The 19,062-nt window shown below is 53.2% G+C and overlaps 1 protein-coding gene across 4 annotated transcripts in view; it reads right to left on the bottom strand.

Moving 5' to 3' along the window:
• Positions 1-19,062, bottom strand: part of ZNF831 (zinc finger protein 831) — an 86,351-nt gene that overhangs the window by 28,308 nt on the left and 38,981 nt on the right. For 3 of the 4 annotated variants that reach the window (XM_053671344.1, XM_037153561.2, XM_053671346.1), the window contains exon 4: positions 15,996-16,147. In XM_053671344.1, the coding sequence (XP_053527319.1) occupies positions 15,996-16,147 (152 nt within the window). Of the gene's footprint in view, positions 1-8,971; positions 9,640-15,995; positions 16,148-19,062 lie in introns of those variants that run through there. The other variant, XM_053671345.1, reaches the window with a different exon arrangement.

Below are 19,062 nucleotides of genomic sequence, written 5' to 3'. Positions count from 1 at the left end.
GGGCCGCTTCGTGACTACTCCGATGTACTGAGAGGAAAAACCGGAAGCCAAGAAGAAATATGTCCCATGTCCTCAGAAACATGGGCCAGCTCAAGCTGCCCAGACCAAAGCAAGTCCTGCTGACCCAGCTGTGGGAAATGCAAGGAGAGTTGGGGAGAAGAAAACACGAAACCAGATAAAACCAGAAGAGCCTCTTCCTGTCTCCGGGGAGGCTTCCCGAGCAAGTGCGGTGGGGTTTGCTCAGCTTGGATGAGGAATTACTCAAAGCCCATTAAAAGTTCCCCCTATTTTCTAATGTGAAAAAAATATTTGTGCCTTGAATCTATCATGAAATGGCACTTAAATGACTGCCAATTAATTGAAATTAAGCACAACAGAACACAACACAGAATTTAAAGGGTAAAGCAGACAGAAATGAGGAAGTCCAAAAGAGTTTTGACCCTCTGCCCAGCAGTCTCCTTACTCTTTAGAGTGAAAAGGGATGAAAATCCTCCAGGCCCAGAAGCAGTTTCGAAAGGGAAAATAACTGCTTTCGGATTAAAACATACAAACCCAATTTCTTTTGAACCACTAACGTGTAGATCTGTAAAAAATCAATAACATATTATGTTTAATCCATGTGAATGAAGATGAATGGCATTGCATCGCTCGGCAGTCTTTACTGGAATGCTTTTTGGAGTCACTGTGGCATGTCATTCCTGCTCTCGTTTTCTCTCTGGGACTTGGGGAAGGCTCCGCGCTGGAGGAGATGGTGGGAACTCAGTGCAATGTGCTTGACTCGCCCTTCCAAACACCGTGTTGAAAGGAGATGTTCAGGGACCAGGCCTGGTGGGCTTGACTGACCCACTGGGTGCAGCCCCGCCCCCCAGGGCTGGGCCTCCTGACAAGAGCCATGAGATTTATCAGAGCGACGGGGTAATAAGAAGGGTCTCATCCGACCCTGTTTGGGGTCCAGCCCTCCTGCCTGTGTGTGTCTTTGAATGTGCATTCATTATTCTCACGTAAAAATGGAGAGATTTCACTCCCTAATGGAAAATTCTGGCTCTGGCTTCTCTATAGAGATGAATAACAATGAGCTAGCATGCTCACTACTCAGTAGGCTGCTAAGCCCTATTGCAAATTTCATACAAAAATGATATAAATGCTGTCTCACGGCCCTGCAACATGAATACTGTCATTATCACCCTCGTGTCATGGAGGGGAAACTGAGGAACAGAGGCGCCGCTGGTGGGCGTGGGGGCGGCCCCACACTTGCTGGCTGTACTTTCCTGCGGCAGGGAAGGCTGCCACGGCCTCTCTCCCTCTGGCATCGTCATTTTGCATTTGTCTTTAGATGTTTCTAGATGTGCTTCTGGAAAACACGGCCAGGTGTGCAAGAGAACCGGTGTGTTCCCTGGCTGTGACACAGGAGGAAGTACAAGGCCGGTTCCGTGTGCAAAGACTGGGAGCCACGTGGGCAGTCGAACCCTGCACTTGGCCTCAGGGGCCTCCGGAGGGGAGCCCGCAAGGCCCTCCAGCCCGGAGCGGACCTTCCCTGCTTTCAGACCACCCTTTCCCGTCTCCTTCCCTCCTGCTCTCCGCGGGGCTTCTGCCCTCTCTCTCTCTCTCTCTCAGCAATTATTTCGATCCTTGCACATGTGGGAGGCATTTACGTGAGATCAATGCAACTTCATGAAAAGCCGGGGTCACCTGCGTGCTGAGACAATGGAGTCACTTCGCCAGGGGGTCCGGCCTAGTTGAAAAGGGACCAGGACCTGGGTCAAACCCCGCTCTTCCTCCTCTGGCTGCAGCCTGGCATGCTAGTTGGGCCACCTGAACTCCTAAGGACAGGGAATCAAGCGATGCCCACCGGTGGCCTGGTGCTCAGGGAGGGTCCCCCCCAGAGAACAGGTGCCCCCAGCGAGACTAGGCGCAGCGCACGGGGTGCACAGACACCCCCTGGGCGGCGCGGGGCCCCCTCCGCCCGGGCCTGGGAGAACGCCGGGCTGCAGCGCGCTGGCTCCTGGCAAACCCCAGACGGGCGCTAGGGGGCCCCCTTGAAGTGTGGAAGCGGATTTCACTGCAAAAATACCAAGTCGTGCTTCGTTTTTCCGGGTAATAAATTCACAAGGCTTGTTTTTTAACCCCCACCAGAGGTTAAAATAGTTTGAGAAAAAGTTTTGGTAAATTCATGGGTAACTTTTGAGGTTATGTGAGGCTTTTGTCAAAAAAAAATAAAAAGAGAAGAAGAAAGGAAAAGAAAAAAAACAGCCTTTCTCTCTGCCGCAGAATCACAGAGCCGGCGAGGGAGGAGGGGAGGGGGGACTTGGGGCTTTGTGCTCTTTCTAGAAGGGTCCGCGCAGAGATGTGGTCGTCAGGACCCCCTCAAGCCCCTGACGGGGGAGGGGGTGCAGGAGGCGGCGGGAGCGAGGGGGGCTCACTCTGCACCAGGGCTCGGACTGCAGCCCGGACTCTGCCCGCCCCCCCGCGCTGCCTCTTCCGGCTCTGGATTTTTCCATTGCTCTCACTGCGGTCCTGGGCGACTGCTGGTCAGGGGCTGCGCACTCACGTCTCCCTGGCAGGTAATCAGCACTAAAGCAAAAGTTCTGGTCCCTGAGTAGGGGTTAAAAAGCCCCAGAACTTTTGTCAGATTGATAAGCAAAGGAGACAGCGGAAACAGAAGCAAAACAGAGCAGTTAAGGGAGGGGGCGTTGCACATTAACTATGATTCAGGCACTCAAATGCGCTGAGTTCATTTTTCAATCTGCCTTTAGCTAGGGGGAAAAAAATAAGGAAATTATAGAAAATTGAGAAACAAACATCTCCGAGAGTGCTTTGCACCCGGGGTGCTTAATGAACACTTAATAATTTCAAATGCGAGTACTTAGAAAAATGGCTTTTGTCCATTCCCGGAACGCCAGGTGCCTCATAGCAAAAACGGAAAGCTGAAAACGACTGAAAATAATCATTAATGTCTATATGGAGGGGGGCACAAAAATTACTTTTTCATGTCTCAGGAAGTTAAGAAAATAAGCAAGCCAAAATTTTAAGAGTTTTAGCAAAGGAAAGACCTTGGAATTGAACTTGCATTTCTCCTGCTCAATGTCTGGACTTGGACGAGACCCCTAATTAGGATGGAGACTGGCCACGACAGTCCCTCCTCACCCCGTGGGGCCACATCGAAAATGAGATGAGGAAAAACATTTGGAGGAAACCGTCCAAAAGCTCACACAGGAAGCAGTGCTGGTAGGAGCAGATTCTCCAAGGTCCCTGCCAGCACCCAATGGTGAGGTCAAGGCCAATGTGAATGAATTGATGGAGCGGAGGGCAGAGCTGTCTTGCCAAGGAAGCATGGAGGATTATTCAGATCCTTTGTCTTGTCCCCCTTGCCCTGGTCAGGAAAAGGGACATATGCATCCTTGTAGAATATATTTGCCCAAGTGCCCCCAGACCCCCACTAGCTCCCCTTCTGAAATTAACCATTCATCACTCATTCCTTTGGCTTGCAGATGTCTTCTCCAGCCCTGGAGAGGACATCGAGCTTAAGGTCCCCTGCTGTCACGCTAACCAGCATGCCTACAAAGTCCTTGATAGTTGACACAGCACCTCCCCACTCACCACCTCTTGTCCCTTGAGACTTGCCACTGTCTCACAAGCACATCCCTGGGGTTCTCGAGGGTCAGGGGGAAGGGATCCATGTAGGTAGATGCCTCTGAAGCATGTGGACTGAGAAACTGTGCCCCCATTGTACAGATGGGGGCCTGAGGCAGGAAAAGCGGTCCTGCCCAGGGAAGTAGTAAGGAGAGGAGTTGGGACTCAGAAGGCTGAATCCAAAACCAAACCTTCTCCCCTGCACCGCCCTGGGCCTCAGGGAGGCTGAAAAGGGAAGGGGGGAGATTATTTGACTTTTCCAAAGTCGACTGTAAGAAGCAGAGCTGGGGGAGATCAGGTCTCAGGCAGAAGAAGTTCCCTGAGAAAATAAAATCGATGCAAACAGAACTGGGTTCTCAGATTCCAGCTGGACTTGAAACCTAACCTCTCTCGGCTTAAATGGGAGATTAGTAAAGAGTTAGTTAGGCGGAGGTTAAAGACCCTTTAGCGTCAAAACAGGACTTGCTCCATGATGTAAGCAAGAGGCTTAACAGGGAACTGAGAAGAGAACGACTTTCTCATTATGATTCAATGTCCCCTGATGTTGTCTGTATGTCGCTTAAAGTTATTTCCTCTCTAGGCTTACCATCGGCGACACCATTCCGTCTCACCTCGCCACTGACACCTTAGTTAGAACTAATCCTAAAGGCTCACTTGTCTCCAAAACCAAAGGCCTGGCCCCTGCCAGGTGGAGGTGTCAGGGGAAAGACCGGGGGCTGGGCCTGGAGACCCTTCACCACCTGGCGCCCCACCTGGAGGCCTGCTGGCCCTGCCTGAGGTCACATCCTCTCATCCTGCCCCAGCCTCTGATTCCACGTGACTACTGGCTCCAACACTTCACCTAGAAAGTTCTAGAACAAGACTTGGGCTTCTTTGGCGGGCTGAGCTGAGAAGGGGCTCTTCCAACTCCGAGATGAGAATGGTTTGCAGAAGTCCTTCAAAAGCCTACCAGCCTGCGTTTTGGGTTGGGGATTGAAGGTATCCCCCCACCTCTCTCTCTCTCTCTCTCTCTCTCTCTCTCTCTCTTTTTAACCTTGGACATAGGCACACATTAATACTTATGTTTCAACTTCTCTTTTTAAGTTTAGCCCTGTGCTCCCACCTCCCTCCTAGGGTCCTGGCCAGCCCCTAGGGTCCTGGCCAGTCTGTCTCCCCCCACCCGCCCACCCTCTCTCTGCACAAAAATCAGAATTCAGAACATGTCATTCCGTTTCTACAGGAATCTATTAGCAATTGCCAAGGGAAACACTTAGCATTTTAGATAAATAAGTAAATAGTAGTTAAATGCTGTGCATCTCAATTTCCATCCGTTTAGGATGTACAGCAAAAAAATTCTTTATGATCCGAGGCGGGGGCAGGGATGACAGAGGACAGCAGCCCTCAGGCCTTCCACACGCCGGCCTGGCTCCCCTCCGCGGGGGGCCGGATGGAGGGGCCTTGGGGACCCAGTCGGAGCGCGGCGGCCCCTCCCCAGCATGTTCCTGTTTGTGCCGGCCCACCCGCCCTCGCCAGCCGGCCTTGTCAGGATCCCTCATTTGGAGGCTTAATCAGATCAGGGAGCTCACCGCATTGCATCTGTAATGGCTTGTTTACCAGTCTGCGCCGGCTCCCTCTGCCAGACCGGGCCCTCCCCGGGGACGGGGGCCGTGTCATGTTCTGATTTGCCTCTCTTCCTGCTCCCACACACTGCCTGCCACCGCGAGGCCCCCGGTGACTGCATGTGGACCTCGGGCTGTGTGACTCTAATCTGTTTCGCGAAGGTGTCTCGGTCCACCACCCGTCCCTAAGTTCCTTAAGACGCCTCATACCACCGCCTGCTGTTCCCCCTCCAGGGGTGTGAGGGGGCCTCGGCTGCCTGCAGACAGACGCAGAATGTCTCCAAACCATGACTCAGAGATGGCTGGGGCACCTGTGTATTCACCTGCATTGCCCCCTCTGCCTCGGGGACACAGCCCAGCCTCACAGGCTGTGGCAGAGGTGGCCCCAACCAACCCCTCCCTCCAAGGTGCACGACCCTGATCTAGCCTCTCAAAGCCCCGGGGGCGGGGCCAGGAGAGACCTGTGGCCCCAGCCTGGCCGCTGAGTTTCCGTTTGGGGACTTGGGTCTCGAAAAGGGGTCAGGCCAGCATGAGGATGGGCTGGTGGGGTCGATGCTAAAGGAGCTGGGGATGATGACCCTGGAGAAAGCGGAGCCCAGAGAGGGAGAAGCCGAGTCTCCGAGATGCCCCCAGTACCGCTGGGCCCAGATGAGCCTGAGGCTGTTGTCCCTGTCACACGAGACAATGAGTTTTGTGTGTGCGTTTCTAGGCGGATTAAAACTGAGAGTCTTCTCCGCACAGCCCAGCAAGTCCTCCCTCACGCGGCCTTGAGTTTGAGGAGTTCGAACTCCACCTCCAGGAGCAGCATCTCGGAGCGAAGATGACCAGGGTGGACGTGGGGACGTGGGGGAATACGACAGCTCACAATGACAGACAATGCTTTCCTCCCCACAGCCCCAGTCCCGGGGGCCTTCGCACTTTACCCCGGAGTCAGGGCTGGGCCCCAAGTCCCACCAGCAAGCGGAAGGGCTGAGCGCTCCATCTCTCCCACTCCCATTTCTCAGGAAGGAGAAGGGCGCAGCTCGGCCTGTGACTGAAGCCCCGCGTCCCCTGTCTGCTGTCCCTGCTCCCGGCAGCCCGCCCTTCCGGGAGCCCACGGAGCAGCAGCCCGAGTTCGGAACCCTGCAAATCAATTAGTCTCTCCCGCAGGCTGCTGAGTGGGTCTGAGGGACTGGCCAGCACAGAGGGAGGCCTGCGTGGCGGCTCTGTGCGCTCTGCAGAGGAGGGCTCTCTGGGAGCCGACGGGGCATCGTGCCTCGGCTGAGGGACAAATCGATTAATATTGGGAGAGAGCATCCAACGTGCCCAGTGCACTTAGAGTTTGGTCAAGAGAAACTCTCTTCTCTGTGATTTTTTAAAAAAAGTCTTATCACCCATCCCTGTTTTTTCTACCGGAGGGTCCGGCTGGACAGTGAACCCCTAGGGGGATATAAGGTCAAGTGGAACTCCCTCTTGTCCAAGGGCATTAAAAGTATCACTTTTTACCCATCTCTGGGGTTTTTTAAAGTTTGATAAGGTCAAGGAAAGAAGAGGTACCCTAATATGCTACCGATGGGAATATAAACTGGAAAGCGTCTTTGGAAACATCTACTTTTAAATGGACAACTTAAGACTCAAAGACCCAGAAATTCCTCGCCTCGGGTCTTGCCCAGAGGAACGCTCTGCTTGGGCCTCGGAGTTATGAGCAGCGAGGAGCACGGTCCACCGTGATTTCTGGACAGACCCACACTGCCCACCGCTGGGGGCGTGGCCACACAGCTCCCAGTCTCCCCACAGGGAGGCCCCTTCCCTGTTACAGGGTTCAGATGGGTCTCTATGTGTTGGCTGTGAAAACCCCTGAAATGTTGTTGAGTAAAAAAAAAAAAAGGCAAGTGGTACAGTGAAATGTGCACTGTGGTGCCTGCCGTTTGTGTTGGACACAGGGTGCACGCGCAGGCACACACACAAATGAACACACGCGCATGCGTGCACACAGCTAACAGTCTGGCGGATGCACCGCAAACTCCAAACTGTGGTTTTCTCTGCCGAGGGCCTTGAGAACAGGCAGTTTCATCTCAGGGGTGTTGGGAGCCGGGGCAACTAGCAAAGCAAACATTAGCCTCCTTTACCTATTGTAATGTGTCACAAGAGGTGTCATCCAGGATGACCCGAGTCACGAACTAGCTCCTTCGTTCCTCTGGATGGAGCATCACTTGTTCCAAGCCCTTTTTAAAGGCGGAGGTGCTGGGCCTGGCTCAGGGGCCTCCTGGCCTCCCCTCCATCCGCCCCCATCCTGGCTCACTCTGCACCCGGAGAGGCCTTTTCCAAGCCTACACTGAATGGTCTCCTCCGCCCTCCTCCCCAGCACCCAAATCCTTCAAGGGCTCCCCATTGTTCTCAGGAGAAAGACGAGCCCACCCCCTCCCACCCACCAAGGTCTGCAAATCCCTGCAGATATCCGGTCCCTCACCGCCCCCTCCACCCCAGAGCACTCCCCACTGTGCTAGGTCAGCGTCTCAGAATCTTAGAAATGCAGGGGTGGGGGGAGCAACAAAGCAGTGGGGGGGGGAGGGTTGGGACAAGTGTAACTGATCAACAACAACGACAGAAATGCAGAGGTTGAAGCTGCCTGGCAGCCCCCACCCTCCCCCAGGTGAGACAGAGAAGGTAGGGTCTTGGGACGGGTTGCCGTGGTGGGGGCGGGGACTCTTGCCACCCCACAGCCTCTGCAGCCAACTCTGTCAAAGGAGGAGAGTCTAACTCTACACGGGTCAAAGTTTCACGAAGTTGAGGAAATACCAGACAATACAAACCAGCAGGGACCCCACTGACAGGGAAGGGGGGACTCGGGAGCACAAACAGGGTGGGGGGAGGTGATTCACAAGGTCAACAGCACAGAATAACACAATAGAACGACCCACGTGTCATCCCTCTGAACCAGGAAAATGGAAAGTCTCGGTGGGTGGTGGGTGCTCACGTGTCCCCAGCACCTCGCTAACACTTCCCAATCTCCTCTTAGCAACAGGAGGACACCCAGGGCAACGGCCTCCGGCCCCCAGTGGATTCTGGTTGGAGTTATTTACCAAAACACACGGCTCCCAGCATTTTCATTCTGCAGCGGTCTCTTAATGGTAGGAGGCAGCTAGTGGCGCTCCCTGTTTGGTAAACAGTTTCTCTTTAAAGTAGATGTATGTATGGGTTGGGGTTTTTTTGTAAAAATTAAAAAATAAAATAAATGTTATTTCCATTTTTGTTTTTTTTCTTTTTTGTGAGTGAGCCTAAAGGAAACATAAGCAAATAAGCATGTAGGTGGCACCCAGACGCAACAGTACTGAAGGTGATAAGTGAATTACTTGAACTTGGGGAATGCTGTTGACTGCCAGACCCCTCACCTCACTGACCGCCTCTCTGAGTCTCAGTCCTTCCGTGTGCAAAGTGACGGTAAGAGTCCCTCATCACAAGTTTGTCGGGGGATCTAAAGGGGACGGACCTCCCAACTTGAAAGTGCCTCCTGAGTTCAGTTAAGAGTTTTCTAGACTCTCACGTGGAGATACAGCCCCGAACTTCGCTGGCGTCCACTGCCCTGAGCCTGGCCAGCTGCAGGGACGCGGCACCACCCTAACCCAGGCGCTTCCTCATCATTCAGCAGAACATGTCCTTCCATCAGTGCGACTCCAGATGTGTCATCGGGCCACACAGACTCCCTCCTCTTCAGTGCTCCAATGTTAGCCCGTGTTCCGGCAGAGGGCATCCCAATGTGCCCAGCAAAAGCCCGAATAATTAACCTCAACCACATCAGTGTTCCCCATTCAATGCCCCAAAAACGCGTTTCTAAGGAAATATATAAGAGCACTCCTCATATGACGGAATGTTTTAATGTATCCCCAGCACTGAAGTAGCTGGAACAGGGCTCATTTAATGGAGCGGGTCCTTTTAACGCCGAGTATTTCAATAATAAAATATAAATAAAGGCTGCTGTGTCATCGGCTGGAGAGAAAGAGATGTGGCCATAAACACAAACACAGAGCAAATCTAACTATGAGGTTCTTGTTTGCAGCCCAGGGTCAATACCTGTGATGTTGGGAGACCGGTAATAAGGCTTCAGGCTGATGGTGTTCAGCTCCCAGAGTCTAGAGAGCCCACTTGAAACGCAAGCAAAATTCAATGATAATTGTGTTCCTCCGCCCCTGTGCCCCGCGCTGGAAGGAAAGTATTCATGTCAGGGCAGTGACCTCATCAGGAATTGTGTAACCCCCACAAAAGGAAGCGGGGAGAGGCTTCTGCTCAGGTGTACGGGTGCATCGCCCACTCTGTGTGGATGTGTGGGGTTTTCAAGGACATTTGCTGATGGAAAAATAACACTTGAACGCGAAGACATGTGCGCGTGCGCGCACATCCGGGCGGCTTCTCTTCTGAAGTGGGTCTCTCTCCCCTGGGGAGTAAACAGCACAGAGAGCATCTTTATGCCCTGACTTGGTGGTGAACCTCCCCTTAAGTAGAAGACGGGGTCTTCGGCTGACCTGCACCCGCCGGCTCCAGGTGGCGTGGAGTAATTGCCACGTGGAATTGCGCCCTGCCGTTCCTATGCGAGCACCAGAGCGACAGGTGTTCAGGGCCGATGAGAACCCACCCCAGCCATCACACATTCGCTCTAAACCCCGACTTTGGGAACACGCTGTCCCCAACCCTGCCCAGAAGCCGCAGCTCCCATAGCTTAATCCCCCCACAGCAGACCAATTGATTAGGATGTCACCAGGGTTTTAGAGGTGGAGTGCTGAAGACAAACGCCGGGCAGACTCTGAGCGACAAAGCGGGGACACTTGAGAGTTTCTCACTCCCCTGCTCAGACTGAGGATTTGCTGTTACCTTCAAAGCAGCTCCACCGATGGCCTTTTGTTCTTCCTTTACCACCATGGCCCTCAAACGCACTGCTTGGGGGAGCCTCTGCTCAGAGTCCCACATACCAACTACACTGTCACGGCCACGTGTGCCGATTCCCACGGGTAATTCTGACCGCAGTGCTCTTGACTAAAGGGCTGGCTTTGGACGTGAACTCCCCCCCCCCAATTAAGATTTGGTCCCCACTAAGTAGAAGAGAGGATCCCAGGTTAAAAGACATGCAAATGAACATCTTCAGGTTCAAAGTCACTGCCTTGCTCTGTCTTATCAGAGCTTTCATCTGTAAAACAGGGCCAAGGGGCGGGGTCAGACAGATGGTCCTGAAGGTTAAAGATCGCCATTCTGCACAAATGTGCCAAAAAGGGGTGGGGGGAGCTGAAAGTTGCCTTTTTAGACAAAAAGGCTTCTTTACGAAGAAATGAAAGATGGAGTTTCTTTCACAGTGATTAGCGCACTGCCACCCGAGACAGCCACTGGACTGTCTGTCACCAACGCGTCTCCATGATGCAACCAGAAATGAAAGGAAGGAAGGAAGTCTTCAGCCCCTTCCTTCACTCTCCAGGAAGATCTGGGTTCTGGTTTAATCATCCTTTCAGCTTCAGTAAGGAAGCTGAGGGTAAGAGGCTTACTTCTCTGCTCCTTCGGTGGTTCATCAAAAAACTAAAAATACATTTTAAAAAACCACAAAAAACCAAACTCCTTCCTGAGGACCTGCTACCACGCCGGGCCCCGGCGCAAAGGTGGGATGGCCTTCCAGCCGGGTGAACGGAGTCCTGATGAACTGAAATCTTTGCCCCTGGGGACAGGCCGCCAAAAATAAACGTGTTCACCAAGGGAACCAAAATTTTACTGTAAATAGTGAAGAACTAAGGACAAGGAGAATTTTTCTCGAAAAACAAAGAAACCAAGAGCCACTCTCTTCCGCTTTTTCTCCAGCCCACGTGCCACCTGGTCTGATCCTGCCACTGGGTGTGAGTCGGCCCGATGGCCACTTCCATCGGCTTCATAAACTTCTATGTCTTGAGTGTGATTTGTGGTTTGACTTCGCGGTCAGTGTGCATGACATGGTGAAAATGCCCTGAAGGGCAGGGACAGATGTTCATGAGAGAGAAAGAGAGAGAGAAGCTAAATTTATCGATTTATCAGCGATGTATTAGGGAAGGTCCTTATCCCGCGATAGTCGTGGGTGTCCCAGAAAGAATGCTTGGATTATGTCCTTGGCATGTCCAGTGACTTGACACCTGGGACCTTCTTTCACCGACACCTTCAATGAGGCAGCTGGAGTTTCTGGGATCAAACCCACCTAATGCTAAAGCTCAGCCCCGGCCCTGTGGTGACTCGGCGAGGGGGATGCTTCTCTGAAGTGTCAGTTCACATGCCCACCCACCTGCACATTCACCCAGAACGTCCGCTCAGTGGGCTCCATTTCACACCTGAAAAGAAACTCCCAGTCCCCCCGCCCCACTGCCGCTGGAAACTCGGGTGGGGTGGACAACTGAATTGAAGGTTTTAAAAAGAAGACTCAGCTCTTGGGAGCATCTCAGAGGCTCCAGTCACTATAAAATCTTATGAATTATGTCTTTATCCGCCATAACTCCTCTGCCCTTCTGCTTCCTCATGACTTCACTGCCAAGCCATCTGTCAATTTGAATGATTAGGACCGAGCTATCAGAATGGTCGAAAAGAGAGGGAAATTAAGCAGCCTTTTAAAAAATATTTTTCTATAACATCCTCTGTCTCTCACCCTCATGAATTATTGACAGGAAGATTCTCCAAAAATGAAGACGACAGAGAATCGGTTCTAACATCTCATCTCAGCCCCTGGATACAGGTGTTCCTGACTACTTTTTTAAATTTTATTTTACTGATTCTAGTCGGCCTATAAGGACCAGGGCCAAAGATTGTCCCTACCTTTTGATCGGGAGGTACCCCCCTGGCCCTGAAGGTCATTCTGTTTCTTTGATGGGTTTCATTATGTTCCCCCAAGTTATAGCCTCTCAGGTCACCCTGGACAGATCACCCCGTCATTGTCCGGCCATAGGACACAGGCCCAGCCCCTCCCTGCCCCGCAAAATATAGACACTTGCATGTACTCACAAGCATGAGCACACGTGCGTGAATGTACACGCGGACATGGGAGGTCAGCTGTCCCACTGAGAAGCTGGCTCTGATCTCTCCACCAGGACCCACCCCGTCAAGGGGACCAGAGACATGTCTGAACAGGGTGGACGGCCCAGGGCAAACTCCCTTTGAAGCTGCAGCACTGCGTCTCCGAACACCCAGCTGTCTCAGAGTGCCTGTCACTCCGCTGTGAAATATCGGCCGTGGCCAGTGGTAGCGGTGGCAATAAAATCCCCAGACCCCTTTGATTTCCAGTCGGTATTGATCTTCATGCACTTTACCTCCCTCCGAAGCCATGGTGTCCACTGTGACCTGCCCACCGGGCTCGCCAGTGTCCCCACCAGCCACCCCTGTCCCCTGACACTTCAATTAGATGCGGGGCTGATTGATGTTCCCTGGGCCAACGCTCAGGCCACGTCCCGCAGGGTCCCACCTGCCCTTGGTGGACATCCTCTCTGTTCTCCCTAATTGCAGGGGAGGGACCCCCTTTGAAAATGGGCTCCAGGGACCCAACCCCCCCCACCCCGCTCAACGCTCTGCTCGAATAATCAACATGAAAGCGCAGACATCGGCCACCATTCCAGCTGTTGCTGTGAGATTATTGTCTATGGGGGGCGGAGCTACGTCCCCAGGGAGAATTTGAACTGTGGGTGGCCTCTCGTTTCTTGGTCCACATGCAGACTGTTTCTGATGCTGATCTTTTTTGTTTGGGTCCAGTTTTACCCACCGATCATGGGCGCCCCCCTGCTTGTGCTTAGGATGTCGGTGTCAGTGTCGAAGCTGACCCGGGGTGAGAAGTGCAGCCCATCAGCCCGAGTGGGAGGGGGCAGGCCCACACCCCAGCGGGAGAGGAGGCTTCAAAGGGAGGAATCAGTGGAAAGGACGATGAAATCAGAGGCTTTCCCACTAGGTGCCTGTGGACACACTGGGTGCGTCAGGAAGTGGCGCCCACTTCCATTGGAGGATGTGTGGAAAGAGCCCCCCTTGGGCAGAGTGCCGAGGAGCCAGGGGTCCTCCTTTTGGACTGACACCGCCCCATCCCCAAAGCACGAGGCCAGACAAACTAGGTGGTGGCTGGATGCCAGCCCCTAAGGATGCAGCCCGCCCCATCCAGCCTGCCACGGGGCCTTCTTCCGAAAAGAAGCTGCCCTGCCCCAGAGCCTGGCACACCCCTCTCAGGACAGAGGCTCCCGGAGCCACCTGGGCAACTCCTCCCTCTGAGTGTGGAGCAGTGCCCGCTGCTGGTGGGCTGTTTCTGATTTCATGATCGTGGCTGGATCTAAGTTGAAAACACAAGTTTCCTAACAAAACTGCACACAGTAGGAGTTCAGACAATGTGCACACTATCCCCTGATTGTCCGTGTGTACCCTTTTCACTCAGAAACACATTGGGAGGCCACTCCTGTCAATTCACAGATAGGAGGAAGTTGTTAAAGCGCTAGAGTGGTTGAGTGGTGGTCCCCCACAAAGATATGCTCAAGAGAGAACCCCCGAAACCTGTGAGCCTGGCCTTGGAAGGAGGGTCTTCGCCAATGTCATTAGATGAAGAGCCTCAAGATAAGATGGTCCTGGATTTGGGGTGGGCCCTAAATCCAATGACTCCTTTCCTTAGAAAGACCGAGAGAGGTTTGACCCACAGAAACACAGCAGACAGGCCACGGGAAATGGAAGCAGAAGTTGGAGTGAGGTAGCCACAAGCCAGGGAAACCTGGAGTCACCAGAGACTGAAGGAGGCAGGGAGGGGCTTCACCTAAGTCTTTGGAGGGAGAACTGTAAGGGAATAGATTTTGTTGTTCTAACCCACCAAGTTTCCGGCGATTTCTTCAGCCCCTCTGGGAAATTAGCACAGTGGTACCCAAAGAAGAAGAGTGGGTTCAGCAGCCTCCCATGTCCTGCACCCACACCAGCGCACACCAGCCCGCCTAGACTCACTCGACCCTGCCGCGACCCTCCGTTCTCACCCCTGAGCCTTTCCTCACCATTCCCCAGTCCAGAGAGCCTGAGTTCTAGTCTCCCTGCATCTGAATTTCCAGGAAAAGCCCCATTTCTCCAAAAAAAATGCCCCCTTTGGGTTCCTCCCTTAACACTGACCTTGTCCTTTGCTAGACAACAGAGACCCTAATAACCACGCCATTCGGTGCTTGGCAGACACCCATTTGTATACTCATTATGTTCAGTAGGTGGCAACAGCCAACACCCATCTGCTTTAGGGTCTGCAAAGCACTCGCCACACACAGGAGCTCACTTGACTTTGACATTGAGCCACTGGGTAAGTGAGACTTACATGGAAGTGTAGCCATACAGACAGGCAATTCCAAGGAGGAAGCTAACCAACCCACCAATGTCATTTCATCGAGATTCGAGTCAAGGGTGTCTGTCTTCACCCTGTACATTTACCTAGAGTGCAGCTTTTCTGCCTGTCCCCCTCGGCACACAGCTTGGGCCTCAGGAGTATAAATATGGAGACTGAGGCAAATCTCCAGGGGCGGCTTGATTCAACCCTTTTGAGGTGCTTGGGAGAGAGCTGCTGGAAAAACTCTGATTGTGGGGACAACTGGTGGGTTCTGCTGGGTTGTACTGGAGGGGTGGGTATCACCAAGCCACCCCCGCGGGCAATTCCATGGTCTTTATCTACATGAGAAGGAGGAAAGGAGTGGAGGGATGAGGAACACAGAACATGGAGAAAGAGCAGGATTGGGTTTCCCGACCATATTTCTGCCTTCTCCCCCCAACCCCCCCATCCCAGCCTCTCCTACGCCATCTGAACCCTCCCCACTCCACAAACCCAACGCATTTCATTCCACATGTGGCCATCCAGGTGAGCAAACACCTACCTGGGTTTCAATTCTCACAGAGAAACTAATCTTTGTCCTTACCTTTCTGGTAGAAAGGGCTTTGGGGATTGGGGGTTGGCAGTGGAGGGGGGAGCCTGGGAAAGTGCTGTCTGCCTGTAGGGGGTGCTGGAGCTACACAAAGTTGGAGGAGGATGGGTCCCCAGGGAGCAAAACCTCCGCCATGATACAGAGCCCCCGGTCAGCCCTTGAGCCAAACAGACAACGGTCAGCCACAAAAGGATGATGACTCAGTCAGAGCTGGCCAGAGGGGTCCCTGCAGACGCTGCACAGAGGGTCTCCATGTTCCCCCCCTCAACACCCTGCAAGCAAGGCTGAGACCTGGCTCATTACCGCTGGGGAGAGGGGAGAAAGGGAGGAGCAACTGAGGTCCAGGGAAGTTAAGCAGTTTGTGCCGGTTGCCCAATGAGTGCAACTTAAAATAGCCTGTGTTCCAGGAAGCAGTCTCCATTAGTCCATCCTTTATTTATTTCCGAGCATGAAGAGGGGACTCTTACCACTTCGCATGGAAGCAATGTTCCCTGCAGCTCACACACATAATGACTACTTACATTTCTATTTCATGCGGACGCTCCAGCCCATCCGCTGCCCTATTTCAACCTCACGCTGGTTCCGAGGAAAGAATCAAGTGACCTTTTTTAAAGGGGGGGGTGGGTGGAGACGCGAGTTCTGACTCACGCTGCCCAGGTCCTGCCGGGAACCCGTACCCAGGACGTGTGGCTGGTGCTTGAGGACGTCCACCCACTTCCCCCGATTGGGTGCTCAGTGACTCTCACTGGGTATCCTCGCCCAGGACGCTGGGCCCTAATGTGGTGTCATGCCGACTGTCTCACAGATGTCTTCTGCTCGACCTGCAGCCCAGCAGCTTGGGGCCTTTTCATGTCCCATAAGGAATCACATCCAGGGAGAGCATTACCTGCCATTTCTGAAGCAGCCTGCCCGGGGGTCCTGCGAGGGTCCGGCCCCTCGAGTGGGGGAGGGTGGCCATCTTTTCTCAGCACCCAGAGTGGCTTGCGTAGTCTCCTTGCTCTGAGCTGTACTCGGCCCTGCAAGAAGCTCCCTCTGTACCTGTGGGACAGAGAAACACATGTGCAGTGACCAACCTTGGGAGCGGGTGTCCAGAAGCTCGTACACAGAAAATCCCCAAACAGCGATGCTCCGACACCCACACCCCTGGGCCGCCTGGGAGAACACAGAGGCTTGATCTCTGGGCAGCTTCATTCCTCTTCTCCTCATTTTCCCCCCGTGACATGGGGACAATCATAGGACCTCGGTCATGAGGTTGTTGCAGGGACTAGGTGAGATGGCGTTTATAAACCACTTCCCGAGCTGCATGGCACATGCCTGTGCTGGAACTAAACGCTGGACCACGTGGTCTTGTCTATGAAATAAACAGACTCCCACAGGAACCCCTGCAATGGCAGAAATGTTCTGCAACCCGCATTGACCTGGGTGGGACGCTAACCACTGAATAATCGAGCACTGGAACTATAGTTCGTGTGTCTGAGGAACTGAGTTTCACATTTTATCTCAAGTCAGAGTTGAAATAGCCACACATGGCTTGTGGCTCACCGTGTAGGACAGCACAGGTCGAAGGGGTCTACTTTGAAAAAATGGGTCCAGACTTCCCATCTAGAGAAACCTCTCCAGACCCCTGGGCTCATCCTCCAAAATGGAGGGTTCACATCTCAGCGTGAGGGTACGGGAACTGTAGGAAAAGAAGATTCTAGAGCTTCTATTTGTAATTATTATCATCTAGACATCCTTATGTCTGTTGCTGTGTGCTCTTTACAGTGTGCGTAATACATTGGTGGAATAAACATGTGTGGCGTGTGTAAATGAACAATTATGCACTTACTAGTGAGTGCAGGCTCAAAACTTGTTCTTAACAGACTCGTGCAACTAGCAGACTAGCAGGCTAGTCTAGCGCCCCCATGCTGCTGGTGAAAGAATCGAGATGCCAAGCCAACTCCAGTGAGACTTGCAGGCCAGGTGGCCAGAGGGGAGCTAGACTCTCCATCAAAGGCTCTGAACCAATTAGCAGAGGTTGCCATCAGTGGCCAGCTCATAGAAAGGGCCTTTGCCCCAGCTCTAGCCACCCAGTCAGGCCACAAGGGCTTGTTTCCACTATAAACCTCAGTTCACGAGAACTTGATCCCCACAACACTCTCCAGGACCACCTGGCTGGGGAGTGTGGCGAGGTGCCCTGCTTGGCTGTGTTCCTCTCTCATTTGTCCGAGCCTCTGCCAACATCTAGCCGCAGTCCCGTGATCGCCAGGGTGCTGGCAGAATTTTAAATCAGCTCTGCAGGACTAACGCAGTGTCCCCTCAGCGCCGATCTGGACGGCAGCATCAGTGGGAAAGTGACTTTCTGTTCATTTTCTCTGGCTCCGGGCTCGGGAGAGGTTCCACTCACAGGGCACGGCTGCTGCCTTGGCCCTGGGCCGGAGCTGCCGTTCCCCAGGGGTGCCTGCCTTGCTCTCTGAAGCAGTCCATCCCTGCACATCCAGGTTACAGGTTCCTGAAACCGCGCCTGAGCCAGGGTAGGAAGCCACAGGGCTGTGGTTTGATCCTCACAAAGCTGTGAACCAGTCGGGCCAAGAACGACCTCCACGTGCAGAGACAAATGAAGGAAGGAGGGAATTCCCGGTGCCGCGGTCACCTCTGCCCCCATGTCAGTGGGTGACTGCCACACGTCAGCAGGTGTTAAGAATGGCACAGCATGAACTGCAGGGAGGTTTCGCTTTTGGGAAATGGAGAAGCAAGGCATTCCACTCAATGAAAGCAGCTAGGAGCCCAATGGGAGAGGCCCAGGCCCTGAATTCATTGGGGTAGAATCTGGCCCCTTTGCTCTTCCTGGGAACCCAAGCAGGTCCTGGCATTGCCTTCGAAGCAGTACTTTTCTCAGCCAAGGGGAGAGTCTGTTGCATTCCCTCCTGGGTTCTCCCCATTCTCGTGCGGCGCCCCCGGGAACAGTGTGCCCACCAGGAATGAGCAGCCAGGGTGAGGCAGGGCCCGCATGCTGACTGTCACCGGTCACCAGTCACCTGAGAAGCCACAGTGCCTCTCACCTCCACCAGGCCTGCACACCCACACCTGGCCGCTGGAGAGCTGGCTACCGGTGACTCCTACCAGCTCCCTTCTCCAGGGAGTTGCCCTTGGCACATGGGAACTCGGGCCCTTTGCCTCTGAGCAGGACAGTCTCCCAATGGGATCGGGCGGCATTGGACACTAGCGCCATATCTTTTGGTTCTTCCTTTGCCTCGTTCCCCTCACCCCCTTAGCAGCCGCTCCCTCTGTATACATCACTCATACAGCGATCCCCATCCCAGTCCCTGCTTCTGGGGAGCCTGACTTCAGACAGGATTGGAGTGTCCCCTCTTCTTCCCTCTGACCTTCGTTCACCCGCGCTCCCCAGAGACACTCCCTGCCGTGTGCGGACAAGCGCCCTCCACACACAGGCGTCCGTCTCAACACGCCGTCGCTCTCACACATCACGTTGTACCACAGAGATGTTCCTTCTCTCGCTTTATTTTTACTCGAGGCTGTGTTTATAAGATCCACGTAGATTACTGTGACTGTGTTGCGGTTTACTCTAAAGACAAAAACCAAAAAGCAAGCTGCCATGTTGGGTCCAGGTTTTAAATACTGGGTCGACCAAACCGTTCCTATGGCTTTTTTTTTCCAGGAGACAGCACTTGGTTGTCTTTAATTTCACTCGAAACAATTTTGTTAGATTGTATTGTGGCAGCTGTCATATCAGTGTGCATATTTTAAAAACATCAATATTGGTGAATTTTGGTGTGGCCATTTTAATATGGAAGATGAAAGAAAATGTGCAACATTTTTTGGCATATTAGGCTTTATTTCAAGAAAGGTAAAAATGCACCTGAAACGTAAAAAAAGATGTGTGCAGTGTATGGAGAAGGTGCTGGGACTGATGGAACGTGTCAAAACTGGTTTGTGAAGTTTCATGCTGGAGA

This window comes from Artibeus jamaicensis, unplaced genomic scaffold (assembly GCF_021234435.1).
Source record: "Artibeus jamaicensis isolate MK-2021 breed Jamaican fruit bat unplaced genomic scaffold, CSHL_Jam_final contig_685, whole genome shotgun sequence".
In the NCBI taxonomy this organism is placed as follows: Eukaryota; Metazoa; Chordata; class Mammalia; order Chiroptera; family Phyllostomidae; genus Artibeus; species Artibeus jamaicensis.
This window is presented reverse-complemented; position numbering and strand designations above follow the sequence as displayed.